We start from the raw sequence: 25302 nt of genomic DNA, 5'->3' as shown, positions 1-25302 counted from the left end.
GAGCAGTTCCACTAACTCGGGCATAGAAGCACAGCTTTAAACCTGGCTCTAGAGCCTTGTCTGCAGGGCGGACCACATGTGCATAGATAATATGGCAGACACGTATCACTGGAGAGCACTGCCAACCCTTTCACAATGGCTCCTCATTTAACTGACTGCTGGATACCCCAGAATTCTCCATACCTCTGTGCAATAGCAGCGGAGACCTGGAGGCTTCTCCCTAGTATACACCAGCACGTCTGCTCCCCCAATGTTTTATTTTTTATATTATTTTTAAAACAATTTGTGGATACATAATATATATATATGTATGGGGTGCATGAGATGTTTTCATATAGGTATGCCATGTGAAATAAGCACATCATGGAGAATGGGGCATCCATCCCCTCAAGAATTTGTCCTTTGAGTTACAAAGACTCTTTTTATTTTATTTTATTTTTTGAGACAGGGTCCCCCTCTGTTGCTCAGGATGGAGTACAACAGCATGATCTTGGCTCACTGCAATCTCTGTCTCCTGGGTTCAAGCGGTCCTCCCATCTCAGCTGTGACTACAGCTGTGCACCACCACCTCCAGCTGAATTTTGTTTTTGTTTTTATTTCTTTGTAGAGTTAGGGTTTCTCCATGTTTCTCAGGCTGGTCTCAAACTCCTGAGCTCAAGCGATCACCTGCCTTGGCCTCCCAATGTGCTGGGAGTACAGGCATGAACCCCCGGGCCTGGTTACATTCTTTATTTTAAAATACACAGTTAAGTTATTGTTGACTATAATCACCCTATTGTGCTGTCAAATAATCTTATTCATTCTTTCTAATTTTTTTGTACCCATTAATCATCCCACCTCCCCTCCAACCCCTCACCACCCCTCTTAGCCTCTGGTAACCATTCTTCTACTCTCTATGTCTATGAGTTCAGTTGACTTGATTTTTAGATCCCACAAATAAGTGAGAATATACAATGTCTGTCTTTCTATTTCTAGCTTATTTCATTTAACATAGTGATCTCTAGTACATCCATGTTGTTGCAAGCAACTGGATCTCATTCTTTTTCATGGCTGCATAGTACTCCATTGTACATATGTACCACATTTCCTTTATCCATCTAAGTGTTGATGGACACTTAGATCATTTCCAAATCTTAGCTATTGTATACTCTGGTTTCTCTTCAGATCACATAAATCTTTCACCTTTTACCAAATCTCAGCTATTGTAAACAGTGCTATAATAAACATGGGAGTGCAGATATCTCTTCGATATACTGATTTCCTTTCTTTTGGATATATACCCAATAGTGGGATTGCTGGATCAAATGGTAGTGCAATTTTTAGTTTTTTGAGGAGCAGTGATTATACTAACTTACATTCCCACAAACACTGTACAAGGGTTCCCTTTTCTCTACTTCCTTGCCAGCCTTTGTTATTGACTGCCATTTGGATATAAGCCATTTTAACTGGGGTAAGATGATATCTCAGTTTAGTTTTGATGTGCATTTCTTCGATGATCATTGATACTGAGCACCATTTCATATGCCTGTTTGCCATCTGCATGTCTTCTTTGAGAAATATCTATTCAAATCTTTTGCCCATTTTTTGACCAGATGGTTTTAAGAGTAGCTATTTCACTCGAATTCCTGCTGGTTAAACTTATTATTTTAATGAAGGAATTTAATTAAATATCAAATAATTAAGTGATTAAATATGAATGCATAAAAAGACATTTGTTTATGTAAAAATAAAGCTGAAAGATTTGATAAAATTGAGAGGAAAAACTATGATTCAATTACATGTGACTGATCTAGCACTTAGAGAGTTAGAGAAAAACATGGATTAATATACAGAAGGACTCTATAGTCAGCTTGCTCCACAGCATCTTTTCAATTTTTTACTTTATTTATTTATGTATTTATTTTTAAGACAGGATCTAGCTCTATCACCCAGGCTAGAGTGCAGTGGCACAATCTCAACTAACTGCAACCTCAGCCTTCTGGGTTCAAGGAATTCCCCATGCCTCAGCCTGCTAAGTAGCTGAGGTTACAGGCATGTACCATCACACCTGCCTAATTTTGTATTTTTAGTAGAGATGGTGTCTCACCATATTGACCAGGCAGTGATCTGCCAGCCACCACCTCCCAAAGTGCTGAGATTATAGGCCTGAGCCACTGTGCCCGGCCTCCACAAGTATCTTTAAGCAATTGACCTGTTTAAAAAAAAAAAAAAAAAAAAAAAAGCCAAAACTGGAATTTGTCAATGGTGCACTGTGGGTGTGATTTAGCAAGAATAATGCCATCAAACTCTAAACAGCAGACCCATTCCCAAAGGAATGACCTGGATCCTATCTTGCAAAATTAAAGAATTCCTGAGTATTTATATATTTTAAGTTAACTAGTGTTCATGTTTCTGTGTGTTTGTTTTTGACTCTTTATTTTTTTCAATTGACCAATAAGCTGGTACTCAACTATCCAATAGAAATTCTACCTTAATGTGCAAACAAACCAAATACATCCAAAACTAAATATTTTACCACTAAAAGTTCAAGACCCAAACTGAGGGACAATAATAATAAAAATAAAATCAAGAACTGTGGTTTTGATGACAATAAAGGAGGCACCTCATGGCTGCAGGTGGTGATGGGCAGGCAGACGCCAGGCAGGGAGGACTCATAGGAACGGCATGCTCACATCAGAGCCCACACCTGACTGCTGAGCACTCGGGTGGGTCCTCAGGATGCTTGAAACTGTGAGAGCCACTCATTGACATCAGGCCTCACGTGTTGATTACAGGTGAAAGCATTGACAAAATGTCTAGCATAAAATGATGGGTTTGCTAAACATTAAACAGTTTTTCAATTTCTCTGGTCATTGCGGACCTTGTATAAGACTGAAGATCTAATTTAAAAACTGGTATGCTGAAGTTATTGTGTGAACACTGATTTCTTAGTTTGGACGATAAAGGTAGGAAATGGATCGGGGAGAGGCATTCACAAGTATTTGGGGTGCGGTGTCATGTTGCATGCAGTCTACTTTTGAATGATTTGGGGGAAAACTGGTGTGTGTGTGCATATGTGTGTGCGTGTGGGTGTGTGGGAGGAGGGAGAGAGAGAGAGAGGAGAGACAGACAGAGAGATGGAGTCGGGGGACATCACAGTTGGTGAACTTAGATGGGAGAAGATACCAGTGTTCACTCTAATGTTTGTCAACACTTCTGAGGGTTTAAATTTTTTCCAAAAGAATTTCTTTTAATCCAAGCAACTAACAAATAATTAGCCTTGTGTTAATTTTAACATATGTTAAAATAGCCAAAGCCTCTGGTTCCATTTTTTGCCATTTTGGTCATTGTTGTTCATAATTCATACATACGGAAAATATCTTCATCATGGCATCCCATCAAATAGCCATGCAATTCACATGCCTTCAAATTGGAAGCAAATAAACCAGCCGTCCATCCACTCATTGATTCATCCAATCAATCCACAAACATTTGTGTAGGCCATCTTATGTGCCAAAGATGCCAATGTGAATATGACTGCACAATTTCTTCTCTCCCGGGACAAACAGTCAACAGAGAAAATGGGCACCAAATATCTAACTGCAAAGGCTCCATGAGAGTGTATAAGAAAAAGGGCCCCGTCTAGTCTGGAGAAGATCAACAAACACCTACTTGCTTAAGCTAAGACCAAACGATTTCCAGTAGTGTATGGTGAACGTGACTCTTACTCCAAGAAATAAAATTAAGCCTGTCTTAAGGCCCCCACACCTTCCCATGCATCAGAGGATTGCCAATCTGCTCTTCCTTCCTCTGGCCCTAGAGGTTCAGAATCCAAATGCTGTGTGGCATCTGTGGGGCAGAACAATCAGAGATGATCATTGTCCATTTGAAAACAGTGGCCAGCTACTCCATGCACACTTGAGCCCAGGGTCCGTGCCCAGGTTGAGTTTCCTTGCCTAGTGTCTTGCCCCGTTGGGCATAGGACTCAACCTTCTCTTCCAGAGCCCCTGCTGCCTCCTCCAGATGCCGTGAGGGAGTAGCATGCTGGCGGGTGGAAGGTGGCATTGAGGACTTACATTTCTGACAAGTCTCCAGGCGATGCTGCTGTCTGGGAATCCACACTTTTGAGTTTTAGTAGAGTATACTTAAAGATGTGATTGAAATGAGCATTAAAGTTTAAAACCCCAGAAAGACAAAATTAAAAAGATTAAAAACTTTGGGGAGACCATAGATTTTCCTTCTCAGTCAGTTACTTTCTGTTTTTTAAATTTCAATAGGTTTGGGGGATCCAGGTCGTATTTGGTTACATGGATAAGATCTTTAGCGGTGATTTCTGAGATTTTGGTGCACCCATCACCTAAGCAGTGTACACTGTACCCAGTGTGTAGCCTTTAATCCCTCACTCCTCTTTTACCCTTCCCCCAAGTCCCCAAAGTCCATTGTGTCATTTTTATGCCTTTGCGTACTCATAGCTTAGCTCCTCATTCTAAGTGAGAACATGCGATGTTTGGTTTTCCATTCCTGAGTTACTTCACTTAGAACAATGGTCTCCAATTCCATACAGGTTGCTGTGAATGCCATAATTTCATTCTTTTTTCTTCTTCTTCTTTTTTGAGATGGAGTTCCACTCTTGTCGCCCAGGCTGGAGTGCAATGGCACAGTCTCAGCTCACTGTAATCTTCACCTCCCAGGTTCAAGAAATTCTCTGGCTTCAGCTTCCTAAGAAGCTGGGATTACAGACACCTGCCAACCGCACCTGGCTGATTTTTTATTTTTAGTAGAGATGGGGTTTCACCATATTTCCAGGTTGGTCTTGAACTCCTGAACTCAGGTGATCTGCCTGCCTCAGCCTCCCAAAATGCTGGGATTACAGGGGTGAACCACCATGCCTAGCCTATTTCATTCCTTTTTATGGTTGAGTAGTGTTACATGGTATATATGCCACATTGTCTTTATCCACTTGTTAACTAATGGGCATTTGGGCTGGTTCCACACTTTTGTAATCTTGAATTGTGCTGTTATAAATAAGTGTGTGCAAGTGTCATTTTCATATGACTTCTTTTCCTCTGGGTAGATACCCAGTAGTTACTTCCTATTCCTATAAATTGCAGTGTATATAAACATGATGAGTGTCAGATGATGAATGTCTCAAAATTACTACTCATTCCCTTCCTGGAATGACAGCAAGGCCGGCCCAAGATTAAGGAAAAGATATTCAATTAAAGATATTTTTGTTTGTTTGGGTTTTTTTTGTTTGCTTGTTTTGGTTGCATAAATAGAATTCTCCACCTTAGGAATATCTAGCATTTCTTTTTTTATTTTCCCTACTAACCAGCCAGTATATCCCCTAGACTTGGCTGGCTTCTGTTACCAATATATTTTCTGGAGAAAACAAATTAATTTTCAGTTAATATTAACCTGAAAAAAATAAAGCAGAGGATTAATGTATAACCATATAATATGTAGCACGTATGTCAAAACACTTTTTCTTTTTTTTTTTGAGACATAGTCTCGCTCTGTCACCCTGGCTAGAGTGCAGTGGCATGATCTCAGCTGACTGCAACCTCCACCTCCCAGGTTCAAACAATTCTCCTGCCTCAGCCTCCTGAGTAGCTGAGAGTACAGGAGCCCACCATCACGCCTGACTAATTTTTGTATTTTTTAGTAGAGATGGGGTTTCACCAGGTTGGCCAGGTTGGTCTCGAGCCCCTGACCTCAAGTGACCTGCCCACCTCGGCCTCTCAAAGTGCTAGGATTATAGGCATAAGCCACTGTGCCTAGCTAAAACACATTTTAAGTCTATTATTTGAAACTATTTCTTTATTTGTTCTGCTGGCAGAGAAAAGTTTTAAAAATTTGATGTCCGTTGGAGCTGGTATGTGCACAGGTGTGAGGGCTGGGGGGTAAGTATAGCACAGTAACTAGTTAGGTAGGATAAGGCATGCCTAGCTCACAGCTAAATTTTTTTGTTTTGGTTTTGGTTTTATAAGAAAAAACATTCTGTTGCCCGAAATATTTGAGAATAAAAAAAAGAACATTCTGATATTAGCATTAATGAGTTAGTTTGTTCTCTTTAAAGATGCATAATGGGTATTGAATGTCTTCTCAGTCTTAAACATTATTTCAGGCTAAGAAAACCTTAATATCACCTATAGAATATGTTACATATTAATCTACAGAAGTACATGTAAGGTTGGTGCAAAATTTGTTGTGGTTTTTGCCACTGAAAGTAATGGCAACAAAAAGAAATGTCCAAGTAATGGCACCAACCAAATACATTGTGTTCTACATACAAGGTACATATACATGTATACAGTGTACATATGTACACATATACATATATGAACATTATGTAGAACCTAGGAATTTGCCACTATTTGACCACTTTCTACCTATGACAGTAGCAATTTCTTATGATTCAATTAGATATTATTCTGAAAAAAAGGATAGGTGACTTTGTCGTTTCATAAATAAATTATCAGGATGGTACAAAAGTAATTAAAAGTAATTGCAAAAAACATAATTACTTTGGTACCAGCCAAATACTTAAAATTCCCAAGTACAGTATAAATGATGTATTCTTCTCCGACATTTCTGCCACATGCAACATCTTCTCACTTTTCTGCTCTATTTCTATTGATCTATTGCTACAAGTCACCTGGCTCCTAATGGATAGTGTCCAATACTCAAAGAACAGAGAAATATATTTGCTTTTACCCTGTTGATTTGGATGTATGCAGCTGTTTCTAAACAAAACTATCTTTCTCTCTTCTTAGGGCTGTATCTGTAAAGACAAAGGCCAGTGCTTCTGTGAGGGAGCCAAAGGACAGAAGGTAAAAACAAAACCTAATACTGCTTCTTTATGCTGTAAAACTCTAGTAACTCACTGTCTTCTTTCATTGGTGGCAGAAAGGTCAGCAGTATGTTGTTCTATTTCCCAAATCCAATTTTAAAGTCATTGTATATAAACATTAACCTTAAAAAAGAAAAAAAAGTAGTATAGGAGGCTTCAGATACCTTGTATATACGTACACTGGCAATTAAATTATAACTCTTGGTCTGTAAAGAATAGGTAGCAAATGAGGGAGAAAAAGAAAGTTTAAGACAAGCCTCCATATGTATACGCTATTTACAATGTTGCTAAACACCAGAGAAGAAGTGAAAACGATTTGGTTCACTCACTTTGACAGAAAATAAGCATTTAAATTCAGATTTTTGTCCTGCAGCATTGGTTCAACATCGCCCCCTGGTGGAGAGATTCCACAGCCGCGCACTGGTTGAGGCAAAAATTCAGCAGAGGGAAGTAGCTCCATTGCAGAATTCAAGAAAAAAAGGAATGCCGTGAAATCTCATTAATTCGCTCCATTAACTTGCAATTTGTGATAATTAAGATAGAGGAAGAACTAAAGTTTTCTTCTTTGTTTACCAAGCCCTTTCTTCAGAGACACTAATTAATTGTTTAACAGTACTGAAAGATGACTATTTTAAAATGTTTTAAGAACATATTTAAGCTCTTTATCTAAAATAATTTCTATATAATGTGTGTGCTGATTATACTTATTATTATACTTACTTACAATCATTTCATAATTCACATGTAGTTGGATTTAGGTTTTTTTCTTGAATCTATGAATTTCTTAGAAGTCAGGTTCCCATTGGGAAGCATCTTTTCTGGGATTCACCTTGCACTCAAGAAGCATTTATTGAGTTTCTACTATTTGCAAGATGCTATTCTAGGGTGTATGAAAGTAACTAAGTAGTGAGAGGGGTCTAGCACATTCTTTTATTTCTCTTCTTACTGAGTGTGTGTGCACACACACAATGTAAAATAGCTGACTTGTTCTTTTTTGTTTTAATTTGCCAATTGTGTCACTAAATTGACCCAATTGACAAAATCAGCTGGTGGCCTTTACTGTTGAAAAGTACAGTCGGCCCTCCTTATCCAAGGGTTTCGAGTCCTCAGATTCAACCAATGGCATATTGAAAATACTTGGGGGAAAATAATAAAAAATAGCAATACAACAATAAAAAATAATACAAATTTTAAAATGCAGTATAACAACTATTTACAAAGCATTTGCATTGTATTAGGTATTATAAATCACCTAGAGATTTAAAGTATATGGAAGCATGTGCTAGGTTATATGCAAATACTATGTCATTTGGTATAAGAATCCACAGGTTTTTGGATAGGGGGAAGGTCCTGGAACCAATCCCCCACCGACACTGAGGGACAAACGTAACTCCAAGATCCACATCCATGGGAAGATTGTTTGTTGGTAGAACCATGTCAAGCCTTGGGCTTAAAGTACTTTCACTCACTTTTGCTAGGTACTTTCCCCTATTATTATCTGACTCCTTCTAAAACATTATTGAGCTCAAAATTTTTTGGTTATGCCACCCTTGCTACCTCAATTGCATCTCCTACACAAATAGCAGATTAAATTACTAACTCCTGTGTAATCAATAAAGGGCTGAGACTCATAACCTGCCCGGTGGTGTTCTTTCAAGCTACGTAATTATGTACACTCCCCAAACACCTTCTTGCACCTGACCCTTACTGTCTCTCCATCACACAACAAACACTCCACTAACCTTGATGTTTCTACCTGGGCTTTCCCTTTAATTTTGTATTCCTTCTCCCTTCAGCTCTACTCTACATGGCTCTATCATTTGGGGGAAATTAGTTTCTACAAGACCAAGGGCCACCACTTGCAAGCCTATAGACAAATGCCAACAACTGGTAGCTTTCTGGTTACCTATGTAGTCACTTCTGAGTGTTAATTATGGTTTTTTTAATCCAAAGGAAAAATATGCAGAGTCACATGAAGTCATAAACAAGAGAACATAATGGTTATTGGTGTGTTTATTGTTGGATAGTAGCTCTGTGCGTTTCTCGTGTTTTGGTTTTAACAGGGGGAAAAAGGCTTTCCTGGACCCCCTGGTTCTCCTGGCCAGAAAGGATTCACAGGTCCTGAAGGCTTGCCTGGACCACAGGGACCCAAGGTATGTCATCCTGCAAGCCTGGAAAATCCCCAACCCACCCAACCCTCTTCATGCCTACCCCCTGGGCTGTTGCAAACCTGGTGAGAATTCCACATCTTAGCCAACTACTAGGTGCATGGCAAATCCTGGTCTGCAGAATTAGCTGGCCACTAGAACCAGATCCTGTTCCAAGACTTGCAAATGATCATCATTAGCTCCTACTCTGTGGCTCAGATTCATCTCCCTCCCTAATCTACACAGTTTCTACATCTGCATCTGTTCCTACCTCTTTTCCTCCTACATTAGAGAATGAGAGCTCTTTTTGCTTCTATTCAAGACCTGTCCAGCCACCTGTGCCTCCATCCTTGGGATTCCTTGTTCCACGAGGTGCCTCTCTCTCTCCGGACATTCCAGCTTTTCTTTGGTTATTGGCTTTTCTCTTTCAGTTCTTAAACATGCAAACATTTTCCCATGATAATACAAAACTTCCTCTTCATCTTTTAGATCTTGTGAACAAGGGACTGCCATTTTCTCCCTGACTTTCCTTTATCTGTCAAACTTCTCAAAAGAACATGCTGCCTATAGTTCATCAGCTATTCAGTCCTCAGTGATAATTTGCTGTCTACCACCTCTCCTCTGAAAACACTCCAGCAAACATCACCAATGACCTTCAGGAGGCCAGAGCCAATACATACTTTGGTGTCTTAATCTGACCTGAACCCCTCTGCTTAGTTTCAAATTATGTGGATCTCCCTCCACTCCTTGAAACACTTGTCTGTCTTTGTTTCTGTATTTCTGCTACCTCCCATCTCTTTTCCTTCTGATCCCTTAAACATCCAGAGTCTATGACCCTTCACACTCATCACACATTCTTATCCTAAAGTCTGTGATACAGCAAAGAGCTTTGTTTAAATAAATACCCTAGAGGATTTACTAAATAACTGCATAACCACTGGATTTGCTGAGTACTCTTTCCCACTGTGGACATTAGCTAGACTTAAGCCTGGCTTCTCACGCACCCACACATTCATTCCCCTGACTACTGGCCTCCAGCAAGCTATAAACCAACTAATGAGCAATGAACAATAATTATAATTGATCTATACAGGGTCTTCTAAAAACTTCATAATATATTAGAATATGTATTAGAGGCTGGGCACAGTGGCTCATGCCTGTAATCCCAGTGCTCTGGGAGGCAGAGGCAGGAAGATCACGTGAGCCCAGGAGTTTGAGGCCAGCCTAGGCAACATAAGGAGATCCAGTTTCTAAAAAAAAATACAAAAATCGGCCTGGTGTGGTGGCACATGCCTGTGGCCTCAGCTACTCAGGAGGCAGAGGTGGAAGGATTACTTGAGACCTGGAGGTAGAGGCTGCAGTGAGCCATGATCATGCTACTGCACTCCAGCCTGGGCAACAGAGCAAGACCCTGTCAAAAAAAAAAAAAAAGAATATGTATAAGGATAATGTATGAAATATGTAAATAATCAAGCCACAGCCAACCTGCTGCGTATGTACTCTGTGTTTAGTATTGAGCCATCGATTTCTTTCTGGATCTCATTTACTCCTCACATCGATCCCACAAATCATGACTATGGTGACTTATAACATAGTTCCCATAATTACCTCCACTACCTGGATGTGAAAACTAACACAGCGCATTAGAGTAATTCTTCCTGGGTCACACAGCCCACAGGGAGCAAAATAAGAGTTCAAGCCTAGTTTTACATTGTGTGGGGGGTTGCCCTCACACCAAACAATTCACCGACTCTCTGGATACCAACTGGGTACCCAACAATTCAATTATGACATTAAATACCTGGGGTTAGTGCAGATCCCATATGGTAAGGGCTCAGTCCCAGAGAACTGTCCCCACTTCGGGACTAGTCATAAGTGGTGGGTCCTCAGTTACCCATAATTCTGTCCAACTTGGCTACAAATAAATCATAGGTTCCCATGGCCTCCTCCTCTGGTTTGATAATTAACTATAGAGCCTCATAGGACTCATGGGAACATTTATCAGTTTATGAACAAGAGATGAAGAGATATATCAGAGGAGGTCCAGAGGATCTCAAGTCCAGGAGCTTCTGTCACCATGGAGTTAAGGTGCACTACCTCCTGGAACGCAGATGTTCACCTACCCAGAAGCTCTCTGAATGCCATGCTTTAGGGATTCTTAAGGAGGTGTCGTCATTTGGGCAGGATCAACTGTAAACTCAATCTCCAGCTCCCCTTTCCTCACTGAAGTGTGCGGCTGGAGCTGAAAGTTTCAAGCTTCGAATCATGGCTCAGTCTTTCTGATGACCAGCCCCCATCTGGGAGCCCACCAAGAGTTGCCGCTTAAGAACAAGACACTTCTATCACCCAGGATATTCCAAGGAATTTAGAAGCCCTGAGTCAAGAACTGAGGTCAAACATCAAATATTAGAACAAAGATGATCTTTATGCTCCTATCACTAAGAATATTAGAAGGGTTTTGGGAGCTCTGTGTCAGGAACCAAAGGCACAGAACAAATATGTATCTCTTATGTCACATACATGACGCCAGAATCAAACTCTTGAAACCAAAGAAACTAAATCCACACCCACAGCTTACAAGTAAAAATGCAAGAGCTTGCTGTTTTCCAGTAATTCTGCCATTTCCCTGTCCACCATATTCATGTATGTGTTCTCTTTGTCCATTTCTCCTTCTTCTCATCCTAATTTTGAAAAAGTCACTCAGAGTCTGGGCAGAAACTGAACACTGACTTCCTTTAGGGTAAGGACTTGGGTTTTCCTCCAGTTTCACTGGTAGAACGAGTTTGCCACTTCAACCCTGGACTTAGATCAGCCTAATGCTATTCCTTTCTTTAAAAAAATTGCGTTCTATACCCTAATCTGCTTGATTCTCTTCAGCATTTCTTTAGAGATGCTACAATTCATTAAAATACTCGTAAACACATGGTGCTTAGTATGAGTTACATGAGTGCAGGCATTCCATAAAATTAATCCAGAAAACCTGAGTGCCCTGTTGTCACAGATCCATATTTTAAAGCATATAAAGCTTTCAGATATCTATTAATAGCTACAAAAGATAATACAACCAAAGGCAGACAATTAGAGGATATTTAAAAACCTGACCAAAAAGATGTCTTAGATTTACAAGATTTCTTAGTTTTAAATGTTTTCTACATGAAAAAAATTTACAGTAAGAAAGTAAAACCTGCAAGTAAAACCTTTTGCTTTCTGTATAACATGAGTAGAATCCTGTAGAGAAGGGGAATGGCTTTGAACACAGTCACACACCCCAGAATTCCATCTCAGATGGGAGAGACTGACTTTGGCCTTGACAGTGCAATCTCAGGGGATTCTGTAACAACCCTTTTCTCGAACAATAATAATAATAATAAAAGAAAACATACTGACACTCTCTGGAATGATAAAAATGGCTTTTGGACAATGAAACTTTCACACCACATGGCCTAGCTGAAACAGTCTCCATTTAAGGTTATTCTCCAAGAAATAGGGCCTCGAAACTTAATGCCTTGTGTGCCCAAAGCAAGCTTATCTCTGGTTCAGGCAGTCCTTGCTTGGCTATTTATTTCCTTGTGCATGTCAGGCACATTTTGTTAATACAGTGTTTCTTGTGCACAGAAATACGGCTGCCATTCTCATCCACCATTGTAATTGTGTCATTCATTTTTATCGGACCCCAGCAGCTGTGTGGCTAATTGGCACTTTTGCAGCAGCACATCACAGACTTTAATGTGTACAAGAATCACTAAAGAATCATGTTAAAAAGGCAGATTCTGGATCAATAGTCTGGGAGGTGAGGCAGATCTAAGATTCTACATTTCTAATGGGTTTCCAGGTAATGCTAAGGCTGCAGGCCCCAAGCCTCACTTTGAGTAGCAAGGGTTTGAATGAATTTTTTTCTTTTCTGATAAACAGTTTAGCTCCAATGAAATAAACAAGCCATAGAATCTTATTAACAATGAAATAATCACAAGAGCGAAACAGCTTGGCATGTGAATAAGCCTGGGTTTAATATATAGATTTCTTAGTACCAAATGATTTTCAGAGTGTTTACTTTTTCTTTTTTCACTTGAATCTAGGGCTCTCCAGGACTTCCAGGACTCACTGGTGCCAAAGGTGTAAGGGTTAGTAGTCCAACCAGTCCATCCTGATTGTTTGATGAATTCATTCTTCTTTTTAAAAGATCAGCTTTGCACCGTATGAGTTACACAAATGTCATGAAGGCGTACACTGCATGTAGCTCTATAGATGAAGGTGAAGAACAGGTAAAACTCATCCATAATGATAGATGTCAAAAGAGTGGTTACCACATTAGGGGCAAGTGTTCAACCAACCAAGAAAGGGCATGAAAGAACCTCTGGAGCGATAGAGAAGCTCTGTGTCTGATGGGATGATGGTGTACAAAAGTGCACGTAGGTCAACATTCGCCAAGCTATTCAGTAAAGCTGGTCTCAGAAGACTGGAGCACTTTATTGTATGCATATTGTACTTTAGGAATCTATCCCCAAAGCCAAAAATAATCTTAATGATATCTTTTTAACAATTACATAAATGTGAGATTTACAAAAGTTTGTTAAACCTTTTTTGTTTTCCCAATCGTTTCGAGTTATTCCCAGTTATAGCTGCAGAAAAAGGTTATTGCAATGGTAAATACATTTATGTTTATAGATTAAAGATGTTTAAAGTTTTTTGTTGTTGTTGTTCATTCTTTTTGCCACCCCCTCCTTTTTTTCTGTCTTCAGGGAATAACTGGATTGCCAGGATTTTCTGGTTCTCCTGGACTTCCAGTAAGTAATAGGAAAAATCCGTAGCTAGAAAATTTAAAGTAAGCTCATTTTAATAAAGAAGTTAAAACAGTTGTACAAGGAAATGTGTGCTAATACATTTGTTACATGAAGAAAATAGCACCTTAGGATGGTATATGATATTAGTGTGTGGATTTATATGATATATGAGTCAAATTGTACTTCCTGAAATACAAGCAGGATAGGATGGGATGGGATGGGATGGGATGGGATGGGATGGGATATGAAGGATAGTTAGTAAATTATATAGTAAGTCAGCCCTCCATATCCATGGATTCCATATCCATGGATTCTATCAATCAACTGTAGATTTTAAAAAAAATTTTAAATAATAATAAAAAGTATCTAAACTTAAAAGCCATTACAGTATAAGAGCTATTTACATAGCATTCACACTGTATTAGGTATTATAAGTAATCTAGAGGTGATTTTAAGTATACAGGAGGATATGTATAGGTTATGTGCAAATACGATATCATTTTATATAAGAGATTTGAGTATCTGTGGATTTTGGTATCCATGGGACTCCTGGAACTAACCCCCACAGGTACTGAAGCAAACTATATATTACAAGCTGATAGGATAGGATAGGATAGGATAGGATAGGATAGGATAGGATAGGATAGAATGAAATGATTGTATTTAATAGCATAGAATAATAAAATAGTTTCATCTGTGCATACTTTCCTCTTCTTTTTCCCTTCCTTTCTCCCCAGCTTAATACAGTGTGTTAAGGGACTTTATTTTATGGATAAAAGGCTTTCACTTTATCTGAAATATCCACATCTCACTTGATAAGTCTTCATTTTAATCATTCTATTTAGTTTGTTGTTACTGAAATTATATACAAAACCACAATGTACATAATTACTACTCAACCATATAAACAATCATTTATATTTCAAGAGCTATTTAAATCAGTCCGTCTTTTTCCTTGGGTTTGGTGCTGTTTCTCGGGATGACCCTCCTCATTGAGATTTGTTCTTCTTCCAGGGCACCCCAGGCAATACTGGACTGTATGGACTTGCTGGTGTACCAGGATGCAATGGTTCTAAGGTATGTACTTTTCACACAGAAGATGATTAATAAACAAATTTACAAGAAAAAAACAACCCCATCAAAAAGTGGGCAAAGGATATGAACAGACACTTTTCAAAAGAAGACATTTATGCAGCCAACGAACATAGGAAAAAAAGCTCATCATCACTGGTCTTTAGAGAAATGCAAATCAAAACCACATTGAGATATCATTTCAAACCAGTTAGAATGGTGATCATTAAAAAATCCAGAGACAACAGATGCTGGAGAGATGTGGAGAAACAGGAGCGTTTTTACACTGTTGGTGGGAGTGCAAATTAGTTCAACCATTGTGGAAGACAGTGTAGCGATTCCTCAAGGATCTCAAACTAGAAATACCGTGTGACCCAGCAATCCCATTACTAGGTATATATACCCAAAGGATTATAAAACATTCAATTATAAAGACACGTGCACACGTATGTTTATTGTGGCACTGTTTACAACAGCAAAGACTTGGAACCAACGCAAATGCCCATCAATGATAAACTGGATAAAGAAATTGTGGCATATATACACCATGGAATACTATGCAGCCATAAAAAAGGATGAGTTCATGTCCTTTGCAGGGACATGGATGAAGCTGGAAACCATCATTCTCAGCAAACTGACACAAGAACAAAAAACCAAACACCACATGTTCTCACTCATAAGTAGGTGTTGAACAATAAGAACACATGGACACAGGGAGGGGAACATCACACACTGGGGCCTGTTGCGGGGCTGGGGAGCTAGGTGAGGGTTAGCAGGGAGTAGAAGGATTGGGGAGGGATAACACTAGGAGAAATACCTAATGTAGATGACGGGGGAATGGATGCAGCAAACCACCATGGCACATGTATACCTATATAATAAACCTGCACGATCTGCACATGTACCCCAGAACTTAAAGTATAACTTTTAAAAAATGCTTTGCTGAATGACTGAATCAAGATGAAGTGGCAATGAAAGGCAGGCAGGCTTTCCTTGAAACATTCCTTTAGGCCAGAACCAACAGTAAGATTTGGAGCCAGGAAACTTCCCATTGTCTTTATCCATATTCCTTACTTTCGGTCTTTTAAGGAAAGTTCTCCCATAGAAAGAAAACTGGGAGCTCAACTGGTTGTTTTCATCTCAGGTTGTGTACATAAATCAGAAACCAAAGCACTGAGTGCAGAATTCGTTTTGGGGAAGGAAAGACTGAGCTTTTCAGTGTTCACTCACCTCCTTTTGTTTTTGAACTGAGCTCTCCTTTTCTCCAGAATGGTGGCCATGAATGAACTAATTACTCAAGTTTGAAGGAAACAGCAATTAAAAAGTTCTTGGCACAATTAGACTTTGCCATTTATGCACAATTTGAGAAACAGTATTCTAATCCTGTTTTTAATTAAGATAATGGTTTTTTGGTCTTCAGCCTCATGACCCAGTAGCCATAAGGAATTCGGATTACTTTGTCTAGATTTACCATTGCAAGGTTGGAAGCGAGAAACAGGAAAAATATCTGAATAGCCTATTCTAGAGCAACTAAGAATAATGACAAACTTTGTATGTCTTTTAGGGTGAGCAGGGGTTTCCAGGACTCCCAGGGACACCAGGCTACCCAGGGATCCCGGTAGGTTTGCATTTCTAATTTTCCATCAAAGACATAAAGTATAAATAAAAGTGAACTACTCCATATGGCCATATACACAAATCTGTCATTACTTTAGCACAGTCTGGGAAAGCCAATAGTAGACATTCAACTAATAGGGAATGGATGAATACATGCATTATGAGTGTAAGTTTAGCAGCTGAGACTTTATTTTGCTTTGAGACATCCAAATGGAGATGCACGACAGGCACTTTGATTCATTCAGAGAAGAGGTCTCACCTGGTGGTGACTCAAGGAGTCAGAGTGAGGAGAAAGGGGGCTTGGAACTGAGACTTAGCTCCAGCAGTAACGTTGAGATCAAGGAGAATGAGCCAGCAATAGAGGAGTGGCCCTGGTGGTAGAAAGAAAACCAGCAGGGGTGTATTATGGAGGTCCAGGAAAGATATATTGTAGTAGAAAGAAGTGGCAGACAGCTGCTGCAAAGTCCAATCAGAGGAGGACTGACATGTTGGCATTGGTTTTAGCAACATCAGTATAATGTCTGACCTTAGCAATGGACAATTCCACGGTAGGATGGAGCAGGGGGCAGATTTGGAACTGAGGAATGAGTGGGAAATGAACAAAATGGGAAGTTTACAGGTGAGACAAGAGAGAGACAGGACAATATGGTGGGAGGTAAAAGATTCAGGGGGCCTTTGATTTGTAAGCCAGTGGGAGGTGTATGGTGGGGAGGGGATGCACAATAGCAGAGAGGGCACAGTAGACCAAGTAGGAGTGTACGCATTTGATTTTCTTCTAGTTGTTCATAGGCTGCCTTTTTCCTAGGGTGCTGCTGGTTTGAAAGGGCAAAAGGTAAGTCACTGGTGGAATACTGTGGCTGAAAATCTCTAATTGTACATATAAAAATGACTTCTATTAAATAATGAGACTTAAGTCATTACAAATAAGATTTCATAATCCAGACCTTAATCATTCAGAATCAATAATAATGAGGACATGATATTTATTTCTATTAAACGGCTCCTTCTGGCTCTTGTCATAATAAGTCTTAAATATATAGGTTTTGTATCATTCTTTAAGAAAGCAGAGTCTAGGAGAAGAGAACTGACCTCATGCTCAGGGCCCCACATTCTAGAGCTGGAATTGCCACTATGTTGGGTATCTTGTGAAATGATTTATTACCCCTAGATCTTTCTTCTTTCCACTGTAATTTTTTTCTTTTTTTGAGAAGGAGTCTTGCTCTGTCACCCAGGCTGGAGTGCAGTGGTGCCTTCTCAGCTCACTGAAAACTCTGCCTCCTGGGTTCAAGCAATTTTTCTGTCTCAGCCTCCCAAGTAACTGGGATTACAAGTGCATGCCACCATGTCTGGCTAATTTTGTATTTTTAGTAGAGATGGGGTTTCGCCATGTTGGCCAAGCAGGTCTTGAACTCCTAACCTCGGGTGATTGACCATGTTGGTCTCCCAAAGTGCTGGGATTACAGGCGTGAGCCACTGCACCCAGCCCACTGTAAATTTTTGATTGTAGAAAATATAAAAATGCTTTGACTTCTTCATAATGGAATAACTACAAAGTCTGAAATCATTTCTCTAAGTATATATCTTCAAAAGGACTTTTATCTTTGAAGAAATATGACCTTGAATAAGCATTTAAAGGGGTTTTGAAAATATAACTAATGATGTTTGATGAAATTCTTCATTTTCAAGGGTGCTCCTGCTAAAGGAGAAGACATAGAACTTGATGCAAAAGGTGACCCCGGGTTGCCAGGGGCTCCAGGACCACAGGTACAGCACTTCAGAGAAGATCCCTACTATTCTCAGTTTTTCACTCTTTCTCTCCTTTCACCTCTTTCCTCCATCTCTCTTTTCCCCCAAAGGTCCCTCTCACTCTCTTAAAAAGATTTTAAATATAAACTCCTATTTATTGTATTTACATGTCTGGCCTCATTTCATTCTAAAGCTTTCACTCTATTCTGGAAAACTACATGATGCTGATATACAAAGATGATTTTAGTATGTTTTTTGTTCTCTTCTTCACTCTCAGTCACCAAGCTTGCCTGAATCTCACAGGAATAGTTATGTTCCACTTAGTTTGTATTTGCTGAAAATAAGGATAGATTTGTATCACACATTGAATACCATTTAAAACTATAATGTTAAATAACAGCCCTATTTTTAAATTTCCATAATGGTAAAATAAGAGATTTTGATTTAAATGCAACTCTCTCCAGTTGAAGTCTTTGCTTTTCTGGTTTATGCATATGTAGCCTGAGTGTGATCCAAAAGGGATAGATACAAAGAGACACAACTGCCTTTGGGGCTGTGAGGGTTTTACTTTGTGATTCAAAAAGACCCTTTCTAGACCTAAACCACAAGCAAGTGTTAACTGTCAGGTTATAGTTATATATAACCAGAATTAATGTTATATATATATATATATATATATATATAGAGAGAGAGAGAGAGAGAGAGAGAGAGAGAGATGGAATCTGCCTCTATCACCCAGGCTGGAGTGCAGTGGCACAATCTTGGGTCACTGCAACCTCTGCCTCCAAGATTCAAGCAATTCTCGTGGCTCAGCCTCCCGAGTAGCTGGGATTACAGGCATAAGCCACAATGCCTGGCTAATTTTTGTATTTTTAATAGAGACGGGGTTTTACCATGTTGGCCAGGCTGGTCTCGAACTCCTGACCTCAGGTGATCCGCCTACCTCAGACTCCCAAAGTGCTGGGATTACAGGCATGAGCCACCATGCCCAGCCAATTAACCAGAAATATTTTGACATAGTTCAGAATTATATGTGGAAATTCCTGGTAGAGATGGGCTATTTGCCTAAGTGAGTTTGAGTTGAGGCTGTTGAACTCCTGTATGGTGAGCCATCCCAATTGAGGATGTAAAGTTAGGCTAGGAGCTGCAAAAAATGCAGAATGATGCAATTGGGAGCTTCTGAGAAGAGATGCAAGATATGGCGTCTCTTGCTTTTTTGCTTAGAAAACATTTAAGAGTCCAGATGCTGAAGGTAGGGTATCCAGAAAGCAAGAGATAATAGTAATCTGAGATATTGACACATTCGTTAAATGTGTATTGATTATCTTCTATGTATTAGTCATTATGGTGATACTGAAGATATAATTATGGTATATTTGATTATATAAGAAATATTTTTACATGCCAATTATATGCCAGGGGCTATTTCTAGGCTCTAGAAATATAGCAGGGCACAAATCAGTGAAAATATAGATTTAAGTCCAGTCATGGTGGCTCATACCTGTAATCCCAGGACTTTGGGAGGCAGAGGCAGGCGGATCACCTGAGGTCAGGAGTTTGAGACCAGCCTGGCCAACATGGTGAAACCCTGTCTCTACTAAAGATACAGAAATTATCCAGGTGTGATGATGTGTGCATGTAGTCTCAGCTACTTGGGAAAGCTGAGATGAGAAGGTCTCTTGAGCGTAGGAGTTCTAGGCCAGCCTGGGCAACATAGTGAGATCCAGTCTCTCTCTCTCTCTCTCTCTACATATATATATATATATATATATATATATATATATATATATATATATATTTTATGGGTTGTGTGTGTGTGTGTGTGCGTGTGTGTGCGCGCGCGCGCCTTCATAGAGCTTACATTCTAGTGAGGGAAATGAGTAACTCTATGGTATGCTAGTAATAAATGCTAAAAATAAAAATAATGCAGGAAAGCAGAATAGGAAGTGTCTGGGTTGGAAGGTGAATTTCAACTTTGGATAAGCAGGAAGGCTTTACGCAAAGGATAACAATTACATAAAGACAAGAAAAGGAAAAGGGAGTGAGTCATACAGATACCTGGGAAAAGGGGATTCTAGGCAGAGGGAGAGCAACTGGCAGGCCCTAATGTAGGAGCATATTTGGCCAAAACAAGAGAGAGAAAGGAAAAGGGAAAAGAAAAGAGGTAGGAAGAAAGAGAAAAGCAAAATTTTGAAACTTCTCAAGTAAAGCAACTACTCTGGTCATTTTCCCAGAAACGGTATCATGCAAATGGTCCTGCCAGCCTGTTACACACGGCAACACACTTTTTGATGTTTGTTGTAATTAGCTGCAGTCACTGAAAAGGAAGGTGTTATGCTCTTCTGAATGTATTAAAATATTTTAATGCATTTAAGTAATGGACATTGTTATTAAGTGAGAAGTCAATTCAAACTCACTCTTATTCTCTTAATTTCAAGGGTTTGCCAGGCCCTCCAGGTTTTCCTGGCCCTGTTGGCCCACCTGGTCCTCCAGGGTTCTTTGTGAGTATGAAGTCATCCTTGCTACAGACTCTGTCAACTAATAGATTATTTATTGTTAAAAAGTTATTAAAATAATTTTCTGGTTGAATGTATTTTCTGCTGTGATTTTCATTTGTGGATTTTTCTAGGGCTTTCCAGGAGCCATGGGACCTAGAGGACCTAAGGTAGACTACAGTTCCTATGACGTAACAGCTAGAACACCCTACTCAATCTCAAAGCTAACCCTGGTCTGACTCTGCATGTGGGTCACTGTAAGGCACCTCTCTGAAATTCACAAGGATTCCTAGCAGGAAAGAGCAGGGCTAGCTGCTCTCACCTTTATTCTCCCTGCATTTCAATAACTTGATCCCTAATATCAAGAGTCTTTAATTCAATTTATAAGAAGGTACTTATCAGGAAAAAGGCAAGGATTTTTAATCCACAGGTTTTCCATTTCTGATCAGCTCACACAACACATTATCCTCTGAGTTTTCGTAGTGTGCTGCTTCACAAAGCCAACCTGGTCTTATGCTAGTAAGTAAAAGATGACTATTTGTGTGCTCATTACACAGGATCTTGCATGCGTTTTTGTTAAGACCAGGCCAGGTGCAGTGGCCTGCACCTGTAATCCCTGCACTTTGAGAGGCTAAGGCAGGTGGAACACTTGAGTTCAGGAGTTTGAGACCAGCCTGGCCAACATGATGAAACCCTGTCTCCACTAAAAATACAAAAATGGTGGTGCATGCCTGAATCCCAGCTACTCAGGGGGCTATGCCAGGAGAATCTCTTGAACTCAGGAGTTGGAGTTTGCAGTGAGCCAAGATTATGCCATTGCACTCCAGCCTGGGTGACAGAGAGAGGCTCCATTAAAAAAAAAAGTCCAATTGTTAGTTTAAGTATAAAAATGTTGAGTGAGACTGAGCCCCAATAGGTAATTAGTCCTAAGCACAGTATCTCCTACTATCAGATAGTAGTACTATTTTATTTTATTATTTTATTATTATTTTATTTTTTTTGACACAGAGTCTCACTCTGTTGCCCAGGCTGGAGTGCAGTGGTGCGATACTGGCTCACTGCAACCTCCACCTCCTGGGTTCAAGTGATTCTCCTGCCTCAGGCTCCCAACTAGCTGGAATTACAGGTGTGCACACCACCATGCCTGGCTAATTTTTTTGTATTTTTAGTAGAGACGAGGTCTCACCATGTTGGCCAGGCTGGTCTGGAACTCCTGACTTCAGGTTATCACCTGCCTCAGCATCCAAAAGTGCTAAGATTACAGGCATGAGCCACCATGCCTGGCGTTGGGTAGCTTTTTATATAAGGTATTTTCCAAAATGCTTTTGTATTTATTTTCTCATTGATACACATGCACGCACGCACGCACACACACACACACACGCACACGCTGAGAGATGGATAGGTTCTGGTTAAGTGAATTGCCCAATAGGCAGTACAGGGCAGAGCTGAGGTTTAAAGTGTTTTGATTCCTACACAGCTTTTGGTCTAACTGGGGGAAGATCTGCGCACTCAATGTTGATTAAGCAAGCAATACTCGTTGAAATGATGCAACAGCCATCATTAGTGAAGAAACTATTCACATTAGACTCATGTCACTAAATTACTAGTGAAGTCAGGTAGCTGGAATTCTATTATTAGATTCCCTATTAAGTACTGAATTTCAGAATTCTGAAATGCAGCTACTCATTCTTACTTTTAAAACAAGAAAACAAGGGCATGGGAAGTTAAGTAGCTGGCCAGTGGGATCAAAACTAGCTACTGCTGAGCCAGAAAAAGATGCTCTGAGCTGGGCTCCTTTCCCTCCCCCACACCCCTGTGTGTCAGCATTTGCCATGTTAAGTAAGTCCCTTAAGCTTTCGGCATCTCAAGAGCTCCTCCTTTAAAAGAAACATATTGATGCTCTTCTCTAAGAAATAGCTAAAATAATTTATCATTCTAAAATTAAAATTACAATATAAATGCTCAGTTACAAATATTGGAACTTTGATGGGCTTTGACTATTTATTCATATTTATTTTTAGAAAATAATTTGGTTTTGTGTTTTCTTACAGGGTCACATGGGTGACAGAGTGATAGGACAAAAAGGAGAGCGGGTAATTTAAATACTATGTTTTATTAGCAGGCAAGATATTTTGTCTAGAGCATATCAGCCTATGCCGTTTACTTACTGGCCAAGGAGAAATTAACATATCTTCCTTTGTTCTATCTTCTGGTACAAGCACTAAAGGGGAAAAGTAGACCCTTCAAATGTAGTAGTAACATTGAAATGCTGATGCTGTTGTTTATTTTCTCACTCCTGAGTGTTTTTGTCTTTAGGGTGTGAAAGGGTTAACAGGACCCCCGGGACCACCAGGAACAGTTTCTGTGACCCTCACTGGCCCAGATAACAGAACGGTAACTCTGCAATTTTACGATTAGGGTTGTGCCTTCCTGTGTCTAGGATGAAGTCCTTGTGACCCTGAACCTCTTTTACAAGCTCTTGTTGTCTAAGCCCAGCTCAGCCCAGCTCCCTCGGCCAGCTGGAACTCCAGGATTAATTATTTCCTGTCCTTTACTCGTAAACCTGAAAATATTATGTGGGGAAGATGTGAGGCTCCAGCCTGGGCAACAGAGTGAGACTTTGTCTCAAAAACAAACAAATAAAAAAAAAAAAAAAAACTTTCTTTTAAAAAAAAAGTTTGCAGGTAGTTTCAGTGAGTTCACAGGTATAAAATTTAAAATGTGAGGCTGGGCACGGTGGCTCACTCCCATAGTCCCAGCATTGGGAGGCTGAGACGGGTGGATCACCTGAGGTCGGGAGTTCGAGACCAGACTGATCAACATGGAGAAACTCTGTCTCTAATAAAAACACAAAATTAGCCAGGCGTGGTGGCACATGCTTGTAATCCCAGCTACTTGGGAGGCTGAGGCAGGAGAATTGCTTAAGCCCAGGAGGCGAAGGTTATGATGAGCCAAGATCATGCCATTGTACTCCAGCCTGGGCAACAAGAGTGGAACTCTGTCTCAAAAAATTAAAATTAAAATTAAAAAATTGAAATGTGAGAAATGGAAGGTCTAATGGGTTGTGTTAACATGAGACACATTGATAGTTTGTAAACCCAGTTTATTGAACAGATAGAGGATTTGTCCCACTGTTGAATCAGTGAAATCTCATTTCATCCACTTGCAATAATGTTAGACTGTTTCTTTTGGCAGAACCTCAAGGGGGAAAAGGGAGACAAGGGAGTGATGGGCAAGCCTGGACCTCCTGGACCCTCAGTAGGTTATTTAAAGTTATATTGTACCCACAACACAAAGTAGAGCCTTAGTATTTAGTTTGATGTATGTTTTACCTTGTTTTTTGTTTGTTTTTTTTTTTTAAAGAAAGTAAACGAACAAAGAAGGGCTACTCCACAGGCAGAGCAGCTATTGCTTTTAAGTCTTAATACTTAAACTACAATAACATTTGACCTCAGAGATCATGAATACACTAGAGTTATTTTACGGCCACTCCTAGCTGAAATCCTTGCACTGTTGTACATGCATCCAATGCCACCCATGTTATGATTTATCTTCAGCATCAGCTTTTTTAGCATCTGTTTTTTAATTACTATTCATCAAGATTTCTCTCTTAGATGGCTCATTTAAACATGTTTAAAAGATTTCTCTCTTTTTTAGCATCTGTTTTTTAATTACTATTCATCAAGATTTCCCTCTTAGATGGCTCATTTAAACATGTTTTTAAATGGCAGAATAACCAAAAGGGACAAATTAATGAAAATCAATGTAAGCAAAAAAAACTCAATAATTCTTAAAACTTGACAATGCTCTAATTCATATAGGGACTGCCTGGAGAATCATATGGATCTGAAAAGGGTGCTCCTGGAGAACCTGGCCCACAGGTAAATTTGGAAATTCAGTGCCATGTGCAACTTGAATTAGTCAGGACCTGGGACTCTTTAGGTTATGGGAACAAGATAGCAAACGCAAGCTAGCTTTAAGTTAATTTTCGTTCTTTAAGATTTGGGAAGCAAGATTTACTTGCTTAAGTATCTAAAAAGTTCAAGGCTGAAACAGGGTTCAAGGACTTCAGAGCCTGAAAAAATAAGGGCAGAATTCCCTCTCCATCTCATTTCTGCTTCTCTCTGCATATCAGCCCCATTCTCTCCTCTGATAAATGATCTTCCATGTCAGGGGAGATGGGGAGAAAGAGCTACTTTGCAGCCGACAACTTCAGGATAATGGCATTAAAGGAGAAAGAGAGCATCTTTCTCCCTGTGTCCATTTATAAAATCCCAGGGAATTAATCTCATTGGCCCAACTTCGTCATATATCTCACTCTGGAAAAAAGGCTAAAACCAAGAGAAAGGGGTACCATGATTGGCCAGGCCAGTGGGGCAGTGGGCTACTGAGATTGACAGTGCCATCAGAACCACCCAGAGAGGGGAAAGAGCAGCCCCCAAAGGAAATAAAGCAATCTGTGGCCAAAAGTACGCAGTTGGGAAAACAGAAGCAGCAAGGGCCCACTCCCCCACTCAGATCCATTTTGGAAAAACTTAAATTCATATATTGTGTTAAATCTCTAATAATTACACATTGGGAAAAGTAAAATCTATAAAAATTATTTGCCT

General features: G+C 39.7%; 1 protein-coding gene across 5 annotated transcripts in view; it reads left to right on the top strand.

The window, feature by feature from the left end:
• COL4A3 (collagen type IV alpha 3 chain) overlaps positions 1-25302 on the top strand; it is a 146182-nt gene that overhangs the window by 64450 nt on the left and 56430 nt on the right. For 3 of the 5 annotated variants that reach the window (XM_032277609.1, XM_032277606.1, XM_032277607.1), the window contains exons 1-12: positions 13585-13622; positions 13719-13763; positions 14775-14837; positions 16396-16449; positions 17254-17280; positions 18135-18212; positions 20633-20695; positions 20824-20859; positions 22744-22785; positions 23009-23086; positions 23888-23950; positions 24514-24573. In XM_032277609.1, the coding sequence (XP_032133500.1) occupies positions 13620-13622; positions 13719-13763; positions 14775-14837; positions 16396-16449; positions 17254-17280; positions 18135-18212; positions 20633-20695; positions 20824-20859; positions 22744-22785; positions 23009-23086; positions 23888-23950; positions 24514-24573 (612 nt within the window). In that variant the 5' untranslated portion in view covers positions 13585-13619. Of the gene's footprint in view, positions 1-6755; positions 6813-8895; positions 8986-13055; positions 13101-13584; positions 13623-13718; positions 13764-14774; positions 14838-16395; positions 16450-17253; positions 17281-18134; positions 18213-20632; positions 20696-20823; positions 20860-22743; positions 22786-23008; positions 23087-23887; positions 23951-24513; positions 24574-25302 lie in introns of those variants that run through there. The other 2 variants (XM_032277608.1, XM_032277610.1) reach the window with 2 other exon arrangements.

This window comes from Sapajus apella, unplaced genomic scaffold, assembly GCF_009761245.1.
Source record: "Sapajus apella isolate SASKATOON/1434 unplaced genomic scaffold, GSC_monkey_1.0 scaffold10, whole genome shotgun sequence".
NCBI classification, from domain to species: domain Eukaryota; kingdom Metazoa; phylum Chordata; class Mammalia; order Primates; family Cebidae; genus Sapajus; species Sapajus apella.
Note: the sequence above shows the minus strand (reverse complement) of the source record. Positions and strands in the feature narration are given on the sequence as shown.